The sequence below is a fragment of the Megalobrama amblycephala genome, linkage group LG11, assembly GCF_018812025.1.
Source record: "Megalobrama amblycephala isolate DHTTF-2021 linkage group LG11, ASM1881202v1, whole genome shotgun sequence".
NCBI lineage: Eukaryota > Metazoa > Chordata > Actinopteri > Cypriniformes > Xenocyprididae > Megalobrama > Megalobrama amblycephala.
This window is the reverse complement of record NC_063054.1, coordinates 37,796,693-37,815,289: the sequence shown is the minus strand read 5'-3', so window position 1 is coordinate 37,815,289 and position 18,597 is coordinate 37,796,693. Positions and strand designations below refer to the sequence as shown.

Below are 18,597 nucleotides of genomic sequence, written 5' to 3'. Positions count from 1 at the left end.
CCTTTAATGTTTAAAGTATCCATGAAATGAAAATTCCCCCTATCAATTTTCTAATTCATCCATGCAAGGGGCGAAGACCCCTATTGAAATCGTTAGTTTTCTTATTATTCTTTTTCCACTCTTGAGTCTATGGCAGCCTATAGAACCGTATGGTAGAAAGTTATGAAATTTGGCACACAAATAAAGGACAGTCTGAAATGTTACCATAGCAAATTTGGAGTCTCTACCTCAAAACCTCTAGCGCCACCAACAGTTCAAAGATTTATGCTAGAAACAAAATTATTTTTTCCTCTGATTCCATGGCTCATGTTGATTCGAATGCCATGAAAGATTTTCCGCTATTTTGAAATTTTTGAAAAACATCCTTTTTCAAACTTCTCCTAGAGCATTTGTCCAATTTGCACGAAATTTGGTATGTAGCATCTACTCACACCCCAGGCAAAAAAGTTATTAAAAGATTTTTGATCGGCCAATCCATTCTCGTATAGCGCGTCAACAAATTTGATGGCGAGCACACAAAAATGCATATGATGCTGTATCTCTGGAATAACTTGGTGTATTGACACCAAACTTGGTATCAAGGTGTCATTACAGGCATGACTTGAGGGTACATGCACAGCACCAACTACTGGTGCCAAGATAGGAAAAATGGCTATTTTTGCTTATAACTTTTGAATGCCTTGTCCTAAAATCATGAGGATGGTCTTTTTAGATTCCTTGAGGCATGCCGAGTTGATCTTTGATTGATCTTTGTGTTTTACGAATGCATGAATGTATCGTTACGAAACTTGGTATGATTCATCGAGGCCATGTTCTGAGAAGACCTATAAAGTTTTAAGTCAGTGCCCCCAAATGGTCAAGAGATATAATGAAATTTATGAAAATGCTTATAACATATGAAAAATGCAACATATTGTCATTTAACTTACATCATTAGATTCGTTGGCTTATGCTGAGTCGTATGACTTCAAATTTGTCATATTCTACCATACTTACTGTACTTACTTATTTAATTTTATTCAAAACCTACTTTTTCGAACTCCTCCCACAAAAATTTCTCCGATTCGTATGAAATTTGGTGTGTAGCATCTACAGACACTCATGACAAAAAGTTTCTGATAGAGCCAATCGTTGTTTTACACTGCGTCAACAAATTTGACTGCGAGCACGCCAAAATGGATATGCAGCTGTATCTTTGCAAAAGTTTTGTGTATTGACACGAAACTTGGTACATGTCATCACAGGCATGACTTGAGGGTGCATGCAGAGTTTCGTTATAGCGCCACCTACTGCTCAGAAGTTATAAACTATGTTATTATGTTTTAAGTACTTTACTGATGTAATTTAAACAGCTTTATCCTAACCTCATGATCACAGATGTCCACAAATATTTCCTTTTCTGATTATTGCTGCTTGCAGCTATATTACTTTACTATTTTATTTTATTTTTACATTTTGACCTGGTAATTTTTAATCTTTTGGTGAAACAACAGACTTTTCTCTGTCAATTATTTAAAGCTCATTTCTTACACTATCATATATACACCAATCATATCTCAAAAATAATAAAAATATAAACAAAAAATATAAAATAAAATCTATTTCACACTTTTAAGAGCTTTCAATAAAAAAACAAACATACCTACTGTAACATAATGAAATATCTGCAAATATTTTGTTACAATACATGACTACTTTTAAAATGGTCATCAGTGGAGAAAGAATGACCAGGCAAACCTCTAACAGCCTAAACATACACAGATGTAGAGCACTTTTCTATGGAAAAATATAAAACATAAATAAAAGCAAGATTAAAGTAAGTAAATAAATAAATCATTAATATAAATAAATAAATACATTAAAATCTAACAGTACAGTACTGTAATGAGGTTTTTTTTACATTTTAGGATGGGGGTCCCTTGCATAAGGTTGATCAAGATTGAAAACCCCTGTTTAGTCTGGATAGTCTGAACTTAAAAGAACCACAAACCATTGAGCAGAAGGATTTAATGAGATGTTACAGGGACGTCCAGTACCTGCTCCACCTGCATCTGAACGAATGAATCTATACGAGCACAGATGCGCCTCGTCCAGCAGGAACTTCATTAGTGCTGAAGGAGGAAATATTCATGACTGTCAGACGAGCATCATTACTCATCGAACACAGCAGGTGCTGATAGTGACGACACAAACCACAAGATATTCTGTGACTTTACAGTTTAACCAGTTACAGATGGCACATTTTATGACTCAAAAGCCTCTACTATGCAACACAACATTCAAAGGCCCCCTGTAATATAATATGATCAAAACTATAATAATACTTAACAGGGAGTGTCAAAAATAAGTGAATGAATTAAAGAACTATGTTCTTTAATAGAAACAACAGTTAATGAGGGGGGAAATGCGATTTTAGTTTACAACTTTTAGTTTGATTTTAGTTAAAAACTGCATGCATTTTGCGTATATTTCGACTCAGATTAATATTTCATGTACAATTATTTACTTATCTGGCAAGTAGCCGTGTAATAAGTGGGATAATGTACAGTCTCTCACAAAAGTGAGTACACCCCTCACATTTCAGCAACCATTTAATAATATGTTCTCAATGGAAAATACTATAGAAATTAAAATTGGATATACTTTAGAGTAGTCAATGTGCTGCTTGTATAGTAGTACAGATTTACTGTCCTCTGAAAATAACTCAACATACAGCCATTATTGTCTAAATAACTGACAACAAAATTGAGCACACCCTAAGTGAACATGTCAAAACTGTGTCCAAAGTGTCAATATTTTGTGTGAGCACTATTGTAATCTAGCACTGCACTGTAACTCAGTTTCAGGGTGTTATCAATCTTCTTAAGCCCCGGGTATTACTTCAGCCGTCCACGTTTGTGCACCGTCCACATGACGTTATTTTCGTCATGCGGAGGGCTCGCGGCCGGCCGCACACCCCGTCCGCGTGCAGCACAAATTTCGTCCACTAGGTGGCAATACGCATACTACTGAGCACAATGTGCAGTCGTTGAAGAAGAGTGTGTGAAGAGCGATTCAAATACAAGACGAGTAAACACAGAAGCATGCCTTCTCCATTGTTTTTGATACCTGTTCTCTTGGTGTATCTTCTGAACTGTGTTGCAATGGTGTATGCACTATTTTTCTTGTCCCGTTGACGACATGATCTCTGGTAAAAGTATAGAAAAAAATTGTACTGCGCAACTGCGTCCTTTATAGCCTAGGCCATCTTTGTGGAGAGCAACAATTCTAATTCTCAAATCCTCAGGGTGTTCTTTGCCATGAGGTGCCATGTTGAACTTCCAGTGATCAGTATGAGAGGATTATACTCAAAGCGCAAAATTTAAACCGCTCTAATACAAGATCCACACATTTGTATGGTCCTGTCAAGCAGACAAAAACATGAACATGATGAATAGGACATGTGGCTTTGCATGGTTAAACAACTTACAGCTGTTATCACTTAGGGTGTACTCACTTTTGTTGCCAGCTATGTAGACAATAATGGCTTTATGTTAAGTTATTTTCAGAGGACAGTAAATCTGTACTGCTATATAAGCAGCACATTGACTACTGTAAAATATATACAAGTTTCATTTCTCTAGTATTGTCCCTTGAGAAGACATACTAAAATGGTTGCTGAAATGTGAGGGGTGAACTCACTTTTGTGAGATGCTGTACATCCAGCCAGTTGTTATTGCAAAATAAGGGTGATCAGGACCCCAGCTACGTTATCCCTTACATCAAATACCGTACTCACCTGTTGAGTAATAAAAACACCATCATCTCTGCATCGCTTTTACAAAATTTCAGTTCTCACCATCTCTGAAAAGCCAAGCCGATGTTTTATCACGAGCTCTGTCGCGTTCTGTTTTCGCCAGCAGACTCTCTTCTGTTTGTCGTTTGTTTAAAACAGGAGATTCCCTAGAGGTTGGAGGTTTAGCTGCTCCATGTCAGTCTTTCTCACTTGTGACAACTAACCTCTGAAACTCCCACACCAGACAGCAACTTTTCTATATTTATGGATATGAGACATGCAAGCGTGAGTGACGTACGTAAGCAATTTCCAGCCAAAACCATCCCATCGGGTCTAAAATATAAACACTTACCACAGTGAATCAGGGTAGGACAAAAACATGTTTTGGAAGAAGGATGTTTTGACATTCAAATTGTTAATTTTGAACAAAAAACGTTACATAGTGTATCTTTAAGTGTGTCGGCATTAAAAAAGTGTATTCACAGATTGAATGTACAGAACATTTTCACAAAGGGATAGTTCAGACAAAAATTACCATTGTGTCTTTATTTGTATGTCCCTTGTATTATTGCTTTAGTTCCTCACACACGTGCACAAACACACTTCGACCCGACAAAGCAATAAAAAAACAGTCCATTTTACTTGAGCTTTTCACGTTTTATTTTGTGTTCACTGTTTTGTATAAAATGTACATTCATGGACAACTTTACAAAATAGAAAACCCATCACACGAGTAAAACACGTAGGCCTATGCAATACTGCTTTGGCATCTAGATTTGTACAGTAAAGTGCAACATGTGGCTTATAAATAATATAAATATACATTCTTGATGCGGGTTGTTGCTTGTTCACAGCGTGTCGAGACGTCCTGATCTCAGTAAAGTGCAATTGAACAACAGACACTTTGAGCGCCATATTTATACTCATGCACATGAACGAGAGTGTTTAACCCTATAAATCCTACTGTATCGTATGTGACACAGGGATTTTTAAGGCCGCTAAATGATGCACGCAATCTCCTCCGGTCCTTCTGTCGTCTGATTGATAGTTTAGACAGTTTTATCAAGTAAAAGTCTTTTAGTATAATTGTACAAACGTCCTCCTTCAGCTCGTGTCTTTCTGCTGTCAAATCTGCACTGATTTTTATCAAGTAAACGTAATATATTGTTAGTAATATTTCGACTTCGGTTTACTTGATTATCCAGACATCGTTTATTAGAAAGATCATGAGTATCAAATATGATCATCAGGCTTTTGAGGAAGGTTTATTTGTTCATCTCTCAATCATGTTTGTATTGCATTGCATTATATGTTTTAAAACTACAGAGCTTTGATCATAAACTAAGAATTTAAAATCACATTATTGGGAGATATTTATATTAATAAAGATATCATTGATTTGCATTACCTTTATTTTTGAGCATATAAACCAAAGTTTGGCTCTCTAGCGTTTGTTTCTCTCACTATATCAGACTATATTAGCCATAAAAGCCTGATGTATCAAATATGATGCTCAACAACAAAATTGGTTGGATAAACTGTTCCAGGGTTGAAAAGCAAAGATCTACACCTCGCTGGGCGATCTGGAGCGGTACGAGCCGTTGCTCTGAAAGCAGCCGCAGAAGAGCATGTAAATGGAGCGCTGGATCTCGGGGTTGCGGTAGGCGTAGATGATGGGGTTGATCATGGAGTTGTACGTGGCGGGGAGCAGCGTGGCGTACGTGTAAACCTGCGGATACTCGCGCTCCCCGACCAGACAGTAAATGGCGAACGGCAGCCAGCTGGCACCGAACGTGCCCAGGATGATGGCGAGCGTGGAGACGCCCTTCTTGGTGGCCACGTAGTGCGAGGTGGTGAAGAAGTGCTGCTGCAGCGCGATCTGGTGCGCGTGTCGACAAACTATTTTGCAGATCTTGAAGTACAGGCTGAGCATGAGGGCGAAGATGACGAAGAAGGACGCGGCCAGCAGGGTGAGGTTGGTGCGCTTGAGCGGACGCACAATGCTGCAGGTGGACGCGTCGTCCAAGCAGTTCCAGCCCAAAATGGGCAGCAGTCCCAGGGCGAGTGACGCGCCCCACGTTCCCACCAGCATCAGGTGCACATAATGCAGCGTCTTCTCTGAGAAGTACGTCAAGGCGTTGTACAGTGACAGATAGCGGTCGACCGTGATGGCCAGCAGGCTGCTGATGGACGCCGTGAAGGAAGCCACCAGGAATCCCACCGTGATAAGGCTGATGGTCTCGGACGAGACCAGATACTGGAACGCGAAGTTCAGGATTAATCCCATGCCGGCCAGGAGGTCAGCGGTGGCGAGGCTGCCGATCAGGACGAACATGGGGTTACGCAGCGTTGGCGAGTAGAAGATGATGGCCACCACGATGGCGTTCTCGCAGGCGATCACCGTCCCCGACAGGCACAGCATGATGTCCCACGGGTTCACGTGGAAATCCAGGGCCGCCGATGAGAGCGCCAGGCTGCGGTTGCCGTCGAAGGCTTCGGCTTCCAGCCACGAGGACGACGGCAGACCCGCGGCGCTCTCGTTGAGCGCTCCGCTCTCGTTCATCTCTCAACCTGGACACAAAACATAATTTGCATGAAAGTCAATTGGAGTCAGTTGTGTTTTCCTCATGCGCAAGGCAAAATACATTATTTTATTTGAGCATAAACATCTTTTAAAAATCATAAGCTCTTATAGTTTGGGAAATGCATCAAGTAAATCTATAAATGTCATTTCATTTGCATGAAGAAATCTCTGCAATTCTTGGCAAATAAAAATTGGTGCTGAATCTAAGAATGAGCATTTTCTTCAAGCATAAGCTGAAATAAAGCAGTTTACATTATAAGCTCTTATAGTTTGGGAAATGCATCAAGTAAATCTATAAATGATGTGTAGAGACTCCACTAAATCATGTGCAAGAAGAAATCTCTGAAAACCAATTGGACCTGAATCTCAGAACAAGCATTTTCCTCATGCATATGCCGAAGTAAAGAGTTCTATTCGAGGATAAACATCTTTTAAATGTTATGACCTCTTAGTTTAGAAAAATTCATCTACTAACTCTATAAATTACATGTAGAGACTTCAGTGTATCATTTGCATGAAAATCAATTGGAGCTGAATCTCAGAATAAGTGTTTTCCTCATGCATAAGGCAAAATAAATTATTTTATTGGAGCATGAACATCTTTTAAACATCATCAGCTCTTATAGTTTGGGAAATTAATCAAGTAAATCTATAAATGTCATGTAGAGACTCCACTAATTCATGTGCATGAAGAAATCTCTGAAAATCAGCTGGAGCTATCCATGGTTCTGAATCGTACAACAAGCATTTTCTTCATGCATAAGCTAAAATAAAGTGTTTTATTCAGTCTTTTAAACATTACATCTATGTTTAGACAAATGCATCAACTAACTCTATAAATAACATGTAGAGACTTCAGTTTATCATTTGCATGAAGAAATCCCTGCAATTCTTGGCCATTACAATTTGGCGCTGAATCTTAGAATGAGCATTTTCTTTGTGCACAAGCCAAAATAAAGCAGTTTATTTGAGATTAAACATCGTATAAGCTCTTAGTTCAGAAAAATGCATCAGATAAATGACATTTAGAGATTCTAAATAAGAAGTAAAACCCACTCAATAATGACTTATGCAATGATATTCTTACTTTTTGCATTCAGTTAATGTGGGCAAACATACAAACTGCATTTAACACTTCACAACACATTAAGAAGTTTCATAGTATCTTTTGCATGAAGAAATCCATTGAAAATCAATTGAAGCTGCTCAAGAACGATGCGTTTTCCTCATGCACAAGGCGAAATAAAGCGTTTTATCTGAGCAGAAACATCTTTTAAAAGACATAAGCTCTTAGTTCAGTACATAATATGCAAATATGCATGAACGAAAAAGAAATAGAAAGCACTACGTGGGCAGAAGTGACGTTTCTCTAGGGGGCATCTTGTATAAATTAACGCGTAAAACCATATTAAGCGTACTTAAAAATCACAATCAAGTTGGCAGGAGAGCTAAACAAACACAAAATCGCTCCAAACTGTTAATCCAAAAACCCACTTTTACTCACGGAAAAAATTACAAAACGTTTGTGCATAAACTTATAGTCGCCACTCCATGATTGCATGTGGACAAAAGTCTATTTGGTCGATATCGCACGTAGACTAACACATACAACCATATTAAGAAGTAAAATCTCATCATTTAAAATCCAATTTAACATTCGGAAAGGTTTGCATGATCAAAAACAAACATATGCTTGATAAGTGGCGCTCGAGCTTCTCACTGCTGCTCTCCATAGTGCTGAAAAAAAGAACTTCGCTTCAGCAAAAATGACAAAATAATTCGTTTTGTTTGTGCACAAACACTTAAAATTTGCACTTCAAATGCAGCATCTCATCTGAGTTTATAATCGGGAAAAACACGCAGTCGGTTGTCATACCTTTTCCTTCACATGGAGGAAAACAGAGACGGAAAGGCTTTCTTCGGCAGACCGCTCGCGTGTTGTTCTTCAGGTGAATCCTTTACTCCGGTTGGGATTCCCAGACATGAGTCCTGGATCCATGCGGGAGTGGAGAGGGACTGACTGGCGTCTGCGGCTCCGCGCGGCGCTAATAAACCCTGGTGACGTCAGCGCGCCGCCGACTTTCCTCTGCGCGAGACCGAACATCACTCAGCGAAGAACACCAGCGACCTGATCGCAAGTTCTGATGTGCACAAGATATCATGTCTGATCCAATGCAGCATACTGAGCGCGTGTACGTGACACTTTCTGTTATAATGCATTGAAAAAATACTGTATTTTACACTAAATCTGTTTGCATTCAATCAAGGAGGGCAAACTTGCAAAATTTGTTTAGCATTATTCACAACAATGCTTGAATGCATACTGCATGTACTATACAATTCATACTATCTCACAGGTGCATGCTGTCAGTACTATACACTCTAAAAAATCTTGGGTTATTTTTTCTACCCAAGTTCAGCATTTTTGGGGTTGTTTTTCCAGTGTTTAGCTCGTTTTTGTGTTACCCAGATCCTGGGTCGGCCGTAACGACCCGGTGTTTGGGTAGTTTTTGTGTTACCCAGATCCTGAGTCAGACGTAACAACCCAGTGTTTAAGTAGTTTTTGTGTTACCCAGATCCTGGGTAGGACGTAACGACCCGGTGTTTGGGTAGTTTTTGTGTTACCCAGATCCTGGGTCAGATGTAACAACCCAGTCAGTGTTTGGGTAGTTTTTGTGTTACCCAGAACCTGGGTCGGATGTAACAACCCAGTGTTTGGGTAGTTTTTGTGTTACCCAGCTCCTGGGTCAGACGTAACGACCCGGTGTTTGGGTAGTTTTTGTGTTACCCAGATCCTGGGTCGGACGTAACGACCTGGCCTTTGGGTAGTTTTTGTGTTACCCAGATCCTGGGTCAGACGTAACGACCCGGTGTTTGGGTAGTTTTTGTGTTACCCAGATCCTGGGTCGGACGTAACGACCCAGTGTTTAAGTAGTTTTTGTGTTACCCAGATCCTGGGTCGGACGTAACGACCTGGTGTTTGGGTAGTTTTTGTGTTACCCAGATCCTGGGTAGGACGTAACGACCCGGTGTTTGGGTAGTTTTTGTGTTACCCAGATCCTGGGTCAGATGTAACAACCCAGTCAGTGTTTGGGTAGTTTTTGTGTTACCCAGAACCTGGGTCGGATGTAACAACCCAGTGTTTGGGTAGTTTTTGTGTTACCCAGCTCCTGGGTCAGACGTAACGACCCGGTGTTTGGGTAGTTTTTGTGTTACCCAGATCCTGGGTCGGACGTAACGACCTGGCCTTTGGGTAGTTTTTGTGTTACCCAGATCCTGGGTCAGACGTAACGACCCGGTGTTTGGGTAGTTTTTGTGTTACCCAGATCCTGGGTCGGACGTAACGACCCGGTCTTTGGGTAGTTTTTGTGTTACCCAGATCCTGGGTCAGATGTAACAACCCAGTCAGTGTTTGGGTAGTTTTTGTGTTACCCAGATCCTGGGTCAGATGTAACAACCCAGTCAGTGTTTGGGTAGTTTTTGTGTTACCCAGAACCTGGGTCAGATGTAACAACCCAGTGTTTGGGTAGTTTTTGTGTTACCCAGCTCCTGGGTCAGACGTAACGACCCGGTGTTTGGGTAGTTTTTGTGTTACCCAGATCCTGGGTCGGACGTAACGACCCGGTGTTTGGGTAGTTTTTGTGTTACCCAGATCCTGGGTCGGACGTAAGGACCCGGTGTTTGGGTAGTTTTTGTGTTACCCAGATCCTGGGTCGGACGTAACAACCCAGTGTTTGGGTAGTTTTTGTGTTACCCAGATCCTGTGTCGGACATAACGACCCGGTGTTTGGGTAGTTTTTGTGTTACCCAGATCCTGGGTCAGACGTAACGACCCGGTGTTTGGGTAGTTTTTGTGTTACCCAGATCCTGGGTCAGACGTAACGACCCGGTGTTTGGGTCGTTTTTGTGTTACCCAGATCCTGGGTCGGATGTAACAACCCAGTGTTTGGGTAGTTTTTGTGTTACCCAGCTCCTGGGTCAGACGTAACGACCCAGTGTTTGGGTAGTTTTTGTGTTACCCAGCTCCTGGGTCGGACGTAACGACCTGGTGTTTGGGTAGTTTTTGTGTTACCCAGATCCTGGGTCGGACGTAACAACCCAGTGTTTGGGTAGTTTTTGTGTTACCCAGATCCTGGGTCGGACGTAAGGACCCGGTGTTTGGGTAGTTTTTGTGTTACCCAGATCCTGGGTCGGACGTAACAACCCAGTGTTTGGGTAGTTTTTGTGTTACCCAGATCCTGGGTCGGATGTAACAACCCAGTGTTTGGGTAGTTTTTGTGTTACCCAGATCCTGGGTCGGACGTAAGGACCCGGTGTTTGGGTAGTTTTTGTGTTACCCAGATCCTGGGTCGGATGTAACAACCCAGTGTTTGGGTAGTTTTTGTGTTACCCAGATCCTGGGTCGGACGTAAGGACCCGGTGTTTGGGTAGTTTTTGTGTTACCCAGATCCTGGGTCAGACGTAACGACCCGGTGTTTGAGTAGTTTTTGTGTTACCCAGATCCTGGGTCAGACGTAACGACCCGGTGTTTGGGTCGTTTTTGTGTTACCCAGATCCTGGGTCGGATGTAACAACCCGGTGTTTGGATCGTTTTTGTGTTACCCAGATCCTGGGTCAGATGTAACGACCCAGCCTTTGGGTCGTTTTTGTGTTACACAGATCCTGGGTCAGACGTAATAACCCAAGTGTTGAGTTATTTATCGTGGGGTTTTTGCACCCTCTTCAGGAGAGAGCAGTGCAGCTCCGTCAAATTGATACATGTCTTCAGTAAATTAATAAATTAACATTTATTAAAAAGTTTAATAAATAAAAATAAAATTTCTTATTAATAAATGTACACCTTTAGATTATTATTGTTGCCTCTAGTAATTATGTGTCTGATTTTTAATTTCCAACATACTTTGGGTTCGTTTTAAAAAAAAATTTAAACAATAGTTGAGTTAAATAAAACTGCCCAGCAGGTTGGGGCAAACATTTAACCCAAGCAGTGGGTCAAAACAACCCAATCGCTGGGATTGTCCATTTTTAACCCATCTTGAGTTGTTTTTAACCCAGCATTTTTTAATCTGATACAATCAGTGTACCATAGTACAGCCACAGTACAAGATTCAAATGCACAGATATTACATTCACACAACTTCTGAGCAAAGGAGAACATGTTCAAGGAAAGGTGACAGAAACATTCCCATCCAGTGAAGCCTGAAGAAACAGTCTGTGTAATGGAGCTCATGAGGTGAATGTTCTGTTCACAGTCACATATTCACAGTGAACATCTGAATGATCACAGCAGCCATGTGTCTTTCTAAAGCTCCCTCAGTGTCCGTCTTCATCTGCTGTCAGGAAATTTACAGGACGCTCAGAGAGTCAGAGAGAGAGAGAGATTATACACATGATGATCATAACTAAAGATTCTGGTTGCGTTTTAATCAAAAAGAGATCTGAAAGTTTCTTAGTTTGAGGCTAAAACTAGAGTTACATGCACTGAAGAACAGTAGTATAATCCTATTTGATAATAATAATAATAATAATAATAATAATAATAATATATTAATACCAGTGACATGTCTGTCACTATAGTTTCTGCCTGCAGTGAAGCTCTTCTCTCTCTCTGTATCTCTCCATCTATCCTTCTCTCAGTATCCTAGTAACCAGCGCAGCTACATGCATTTACTCTCTGCTGAAAAATACAAGCGATTAGAGCAATGCAAACAGAGAAAAAGAAAGAGGAGGGAGAGAAAGACTGAATGAAGTGAATTATACACAAACACCTGATCCTTACAATAACACACCAATAATAATTCATGTTCTAGGTGGTTTCTAACTGGTTCAAATGTCTGATCAAACACAATCAAATACAAAAACTGCTTAATATGAAGAAATATTCATGATTCGGTTCCTATCAGGTCTTTCACAGTCAGTTTTGAAGGCAGATCTCATCATACTTCCCCAGTTGATTAATCACTGAACAATAAGACGATTGTTTAGTATTACAAGTTTTCTGAACTGCGGTTTAAATTATACATTATCTCAATTACGTACTTATTTGCAGACACTTTTGGACACCAGATAAAGCCGGTTTCAAAATTCTTGTTGATGTCTTAAGAGTTAAAGGTCTTTTTATCACTCCATAAATCAGAAAATACTGTCAACAGCCAGAAAACACGTTTTTAGGAATAAAATGTTCTATAAATCATGCAATTCTCAAATTGTGAATTGTGAGATATACAGTAAACGCACAATTGAGAGGAAAAAAGTCTGAACTGTGAAATAAAAAGTCGCAATTACCTTTTATAAGTTTATATCTAACAATTCTAAGAAAAAGTGAGAATTGCTAGTTATAACTCAGAATCGCAAGAAAAAGTCAAGTGAAAGCAAATATAAAGACACAATTACCTTTTGTATATTTTGTTTCTGTCGCAGAAACAAGCTTCCATAGACTGGAAAAAAAAATCACGGCCTTTAAAGATACACTATATTGCCAAAAGTATTGAGACACCTCTCCGGATCATTGAATTCAGGTGTTCCAATCACTTCCATGGTCACAGGTGTATAAAATCAAGCACTAGGCATGCAGACTGCTTCTACAAACATTTGTGAAGGAATGGGTCGCTCTCAGGAGCTCAGTGAATTCAAGCATGGTACCGTGATAGGTTTCCACCTGTGCAATAAGTCCATTCGTGAAATTTCCTCACTACTAAATATTCCACGGTCAACTGTTAGTGGTATCAGAACAAAGTGGAAGCAATTGGAACAACAGCAACTCAGCCACAAAGTGGTAGGCCACATAAAATCAAAGAGCGGGGTCAGCGCATGCTGAGGCACACAGTGTGCAGAAGTCACCAACTTTCTGCAGAGTCAACAGCTACAGACCTCCAAACTTCATGTGGCCTTCAGATTAGCTCAAGAACAGTGTGTAGATAGCTTCATGTAATGGGTTTCCATGGCCGAGCAGCTGCATCCAAGCCTTACATCACCAAGTGCAATGCAAAGCGTGGGATGCAGTGGTGTAAAGCACACCGCCACTGGACTCTAGAGCAGTGGAGACGTGTTCTCTGGAGTGACGAATCACGCTTCTCTGTCTTGCAATCCGATGGATGAGTCTGGGTTTGGTGGTTGCCAGGAGAACGGTACTTGCCTGACTGCATTGTGCCAAGTGTAAAGTTTGGTGGAGGGGGGATTATGGTGTGGGGTTGTTTTTCAGGGGTTGGGCTTGAACCCTTAGTTCCAGTGAAAGGAACTCTTAATGCTTCAGCATACCAAGACATTTTGGACAATTTCATGCTCCCAACTTTGTGGGAAAAGTTTGGGGATGACCCCTTCCTGCTCCAACATGACTGCGCACCAGTGCACAAAGCAAGGTCCATAAAGACATGGATGAGCGAGTTTGGTGTGAAGGAACTTGACTGGCCTGCACAGAGTCCTGACCTCAACCCAATAGAACACTTTTGGGATGAATTAGAGTGGAGACTGTGAGCCAGGCCTTCTCGCCAACATCAGTGCCTGACCACACAAATGTGCTTCTAGAAGAATGATCAAAAATTCACATAAACACACTCCTAAACCTTGTGGAAAGCCTTCCCAGAAGAGTTGAGGCTGTTATAGCTGCAAAGGGTGGGCCAACTCCATATTAAACCCTACGGAATAAGAATGGGATGTCATTAAAGTTCATGTGCACGTAAAGGCAGGCGTCCCAAACTTTCGGCAATATAGAGTATGTATTGAAATTGAAATCACACAAATAGAAAAGACATGTTATGAAAATCTCAATATTGACCAGTGCATGAAAAACGAAGTCTTAAATCTGACTTTTTCCATGTTTAAGTGCTATAATTGGGTCCCGGTGCATCCACCAACCCAGAAACCGTGAAAAAGAACAACCCAATAACTTTGTTTTGGCAAGACTTTCTCTGCAAGCAAGTGAAAAAACGAGATGCTCAGATTTCGCTCCCTGTGATGTAGGAAGGGGATCTTATTATAATATTACCGCCCCTTAATCTGTATGTTTCCACCATAGACTGTAAAAAAAATATGGACATAGTGTCCATGACGTCACCTGTAGGTTTCTGAAGAGCATTTTTGAAGCCTAAAGTGGGCCGTCACCATCTTGGCAGCACGTCACTCCCAGATAACTGAAAATGGGCAAAGAGGTGGAACATGGGTGGAGCTGAAACCATGCCCCGCCTAACTCGATGTGACCAAGTTAGCTCAGGCTAAGGAGCTATCTATCTATCTTAGACACTATCTAAAATATTAATAAAGATGATAAATTAAACATCATTTGAAAGTTCTAAAGGTTTACTGTCAATCTACGGTGTCTGTTTTATGATATAGATGCTCCAGCAACAGTAATATTGTAATTTGTGTCGGATGTGCAAATGACAACACGCAAAATCAAAACGGGACTTTATATACCTTTGAAATGAAATTACGATCGTGAGATGAATCCAATCCATCACACTTGTCCATGATAAGCGTCCATTTAAAAACATCCAACAGCACTTTTTGTGTTAAATCCATGAAATATTGATATATTGTCCAATGCTTGCATCACATTTCGAAATTCAAACAATAAAAACCATTTTGTGGATCTTTACTGTGACGTGACAGATTGTTGTAGCGACTCAGCTCAAGTGGCTCGTGAACCGATCATCTCTTCTTACTAGTCAATTTATAGCATCAAATAAACGTGAATGAACATGAAAAGGAATGTTGTTTCAAACGCGGAAAGACGTCAGTACTCACCAATTATCAAGTTCAAGTCCACCGAGGTTAATCTTCTTACTCCTGACTGCTTTGTTGGACAAAATGCCGGATTCGGCGTTATGATTGGTTAGATCGCTTGTCAATCAAACTCCCGGTGAAGGGTCAATTAGCTGAGGTGACGTGACAGCTAACAGACAGCAAATAAACGGCTAGTAGTGACAGCAGCGGCAATCCACCTGTCACTCAAGTGGCCACGCCCTTAATTATGCAGAACTTTAAGGCTTAATATAATTTAAACGGATGAGTTATAAAAAATTTTTTACCCCCCTCACAGTTGTCATGAAGGGCAAAAATAGCTATACAGACCAAAACCACTTTTTGTACCAGACTGTAAACATGTTTTTTTCTGCTGTAAAGTTGGGCATTTTAACATAGGGAAAGAAACAGATTTGACCCCCTTTTGTAGCTTGTCCCTAGCGGCCAGTCAATGAATTGCAGTTTAAGTCACTTCCATGTTGGCTTCAAGAGAGACTGCGAGAGGTTGCCGCTTGGTTTCCACCGACGCTGATTAAACACACTTCAATGTCTTCAGGATTACATGAAAGCTAATGTGTTTCGTTAGCACATTGCTAACGTACTGTTAAATGTGGCTAAAGTCACCACTATTTCTTACTGTACTCACGGAGACCAGTCATGCCATTATTTTAATTTTTAACCCGAAAACGCTTGCAGTCTGTATAATTCATATACGCATCTTTATTCTTATTGAGTCTCTCCAACTTTACCCACGTTAGCCGTGCAGCACGCTATCAAATTCATGTTAACAAACATCCACAAAATACACGGCATACATGATTACAGTTTGTAATGATCCATTTTGAGAGTTATATTTGCTGTGTGGGCTTCTCCTGTATTGTTTATGCCTCAGTGTATTGGAATCACGAGCTTGGGGGTGGAAAGCATGAGCTCATTTGCATTTAAAGGTACACACACCAAATCAATGCATTTTTTTCTCGCAGTTAAAACATGGTATAATAAAAAATCCATGGGGTATTTTGAGCTGAAACTTCACAGACACTTTCTGGGGACACCTGAGACTTATATTACATCTTGTAACCTTTAAAGGTCACCTTTAAAGTGCCCCTATTATGCTATTTTAAAGGTTCCTGATTTTGTTTTAAAATCTCCTACTACAGGTTTAACATGCATTCAAGATCAAAACATTAATTTTCTCATAATATCCACTGCAGCATCAGCTCTTTTCTGAAAGAGTCTGAAACGCATCTACAAACAATTCAGTCTCTCTAAGCCCCGCCTTTCTGATTGGTCAGATGGCCTCAGTCTGCTGTGATTGGTCAGAAACCAAACGCTCATTATCATATCTGAGTATCAGAATGCGAGAGGTCCCAGGTTCAAATCCCGGACGAGCCCCCATTTGTCACGGCTGCCTCACAAGCTGCGACAAAGGACACAACAAGTTGAATGAGGGTCAAAAAGTAATAACATTTATTAAAGTAAGAATAAAATTAGGAAAAAAAAAGAAGAAAAAAAACAAGCAACCAACGAATATGACCCATACGGGGTTCATAACACAGACACACAGTGATACGAACAGTAACGATGGTGTCTGTTTTACCGTATCAATCTCATCAAAGTGGATTTGCTTTGGCAGCAGAAAAGTCAGATGGCCTCAGTCTGCTGTGATTGGTCAGAAACCAAACGCTCATTATCATATCCAAGTATCAGAATGCGAGAGGTCCCAGGTTCAAATCCCGGACGAGCCCCCATTTGTCACGGCTGGCTCACAAGCTGCGACAAAGGACACAACAAGTTGGATGAGGATCAAAAAGGAGTAATATTTATTAAAGTAAGAATAAAATGAGAAAAAATACAAGAAAAAAACAAGCAACCAACAAATATGACCCATACAGGGTTCATAACACAGACATACAGTGATACAAACAGTAACGATGGCGTCGGTTTTACCCTATCAGTCTCATCAAAGTGGATTTGCTTTGGCAGCAGAAAACAGCGTCTTCTCGACATGAACAACACGAACCAAACTCTTCCAGTCTCAGATACAACTACAGTGATTGAGGGCGGGGCAAAAAGACACTGTTCAGCCAATGAACACCAGAGGCTGGCATTATGTAAATTAGTTACAAACCTCCATAGGTTCAGCAGGAAGAAGACTGAATTACTGACGACTCGTTTCACAATTGATTCATTCGTTTAGGAAAAACTCCATTTATCTGCACTTTGACCTCTCGCACTCACAAACAGCTCACTACATGAAAGGGAATATCTGGAAAAGCACAATAGGGGCACTTTAAATCCTCGTCTATTTCTCACTCAGTGAGTGACCCACGCATCCAGATAAAAAAAAAGAAAATTCACATTTTTAAAGTATTTTTGTCCACGTCTCACTTCATTACTGTCCTGAAATGAATGGAGCTTTAATAAGACCTGTAATCAGCAGTGAGTGAGCGAGTGAGTGAGTATGCATGAGTGTGTGTGTGTTCATAAGTTTCCACCTGCTGCCATGTGACTGGATTCAGACTCACGAGGCACATGGACGGAGAAACGAGACGCAGAGAGAGAGAGAGAGAGAGAGAGAGAACTGAAACACCTTTGTTAGATTCTCAAGGATCTTTTATTATATTATGTACATATGCAACCTTACACATCAAATTAACATCATCAGGCACAACATGATTAGATGAACGACTTGATGTTTTTCTTCATGACCAACAGGTTCAAACCGTCCCTTTCTGACGAATGTCCACCTGTTTAAACATCAGCGCAGGACTAGAATCGTTTTACAATGATTAACTGCTCCTTTCTCATCACGGAGAAACGCTCTTGCATTGCTTTTTGTAGTGAAAGGAATGTCAGATATTATTTTCGATGGTCAATTTACTAAGCGAGATGGAGAATTGTTGCTCTTTACCAAGAAATAAGATGAGACTGTATTTATCTGTATTCTGCAGCTTGATGTACATTTGAAGAATGGTGAATGAAATGGAAGTATGTGAAAATAAACTCTTGGGAATTTCTTCTACACACAAACGAATGCGGTTGGGTTCACATGTATCTGTTTCTGATGTACTCGCGGTACATGAGCACGTCCTCCTGACACAGAGTCCTGACCCAACCACGACCCGTCTGAACGTGACACTCGAACACCGAGCGGCTCTGGACGTCCACCGCCGGGGCGGACACCTCGTACACGCTGTCCGACGGGAACGAAGACACCGGATTACTGCCAGGGAAAAAAACAGATACATTAGAGTAAAAATGTTTTTAAAAATACTACTATATTTAACTCTAATAATTCAATATCAAACTAAATATTTTTCATTTTTAAAGAGAGTATGTATGAAATTTAAAAATATACTATAATATAAAATTATTTAATTGTATGAGTATAAATATGTGTAAAATTACATTACAAATAAATATTTTTAAAAATACTATAATATAAAAATGTTTAATTCTAATAACTGAATATCAAACAAATTAAAAAAATGTATAA

At 40.3% G+C, this 18,597-nt stretch overlaps 2 protein-coding genes across 4 annotated transcripts in view; both read right to left on the bottom strand.

The window, feature by feature from the left end:
- Positions 1-4,417: 4,417 nt before the first annotated feature.
- On the bottom strand, positions 4,418-8,894 carry LOC125278593 (G-protein coupled receptor 6). Its single transcript, XM_048207880.1, has 2 exons — positions 8,236-8,894; positions 4,418-6,346 (listed from the first exon to the last, which is right to left on the bottom strand). Exon 2 carries the CDS (start codon positions 6,336-6,338, stop codon positions 5,340-5,342), a length of 999 nt encoding a protein of 332 aa, XP_048063837.1. The 5' UTR covers positions 6,339-6,346; positions 8,236-8,894; the 3' UTR covers positions 4,418-5,339.
- Positions 8,895-17,696: 8,802 nt separating this feature from the next.
- Positions 17,697-18,597, bottom strand: part of fig4a (FIG4 phosphoinositide 5-phosphatase a) — a 79,951-nt gene continuing 79,050 nt past the window's right edge. For all 3 annotated transcript variants that reach the window (XM_048207879.1, XM_048207878.1, XM_048207877.1), the window contains exon 24: positions 17,697-18,324. In XM_048207879.1, the coding sequence (XP_048063836.1) occupies positions 18,147-18,324 (178 nt within the window). In that variant the 3' untranslated portion in view covers positions 17,697-18,146. The remainder of the gene's footprint in view (positions 18,325-18,597) is intronic.

What these genes read in the sequence shown, in the direction of transcription:
- LOC125278593 (XM_048207880.1), bottom strand. Translation starts at nt 6,338, where the DNA reads ATGAACGAGAGCGGAGCGCTCAACGAGAGCGCCGCGGGTCTGCCGTCG.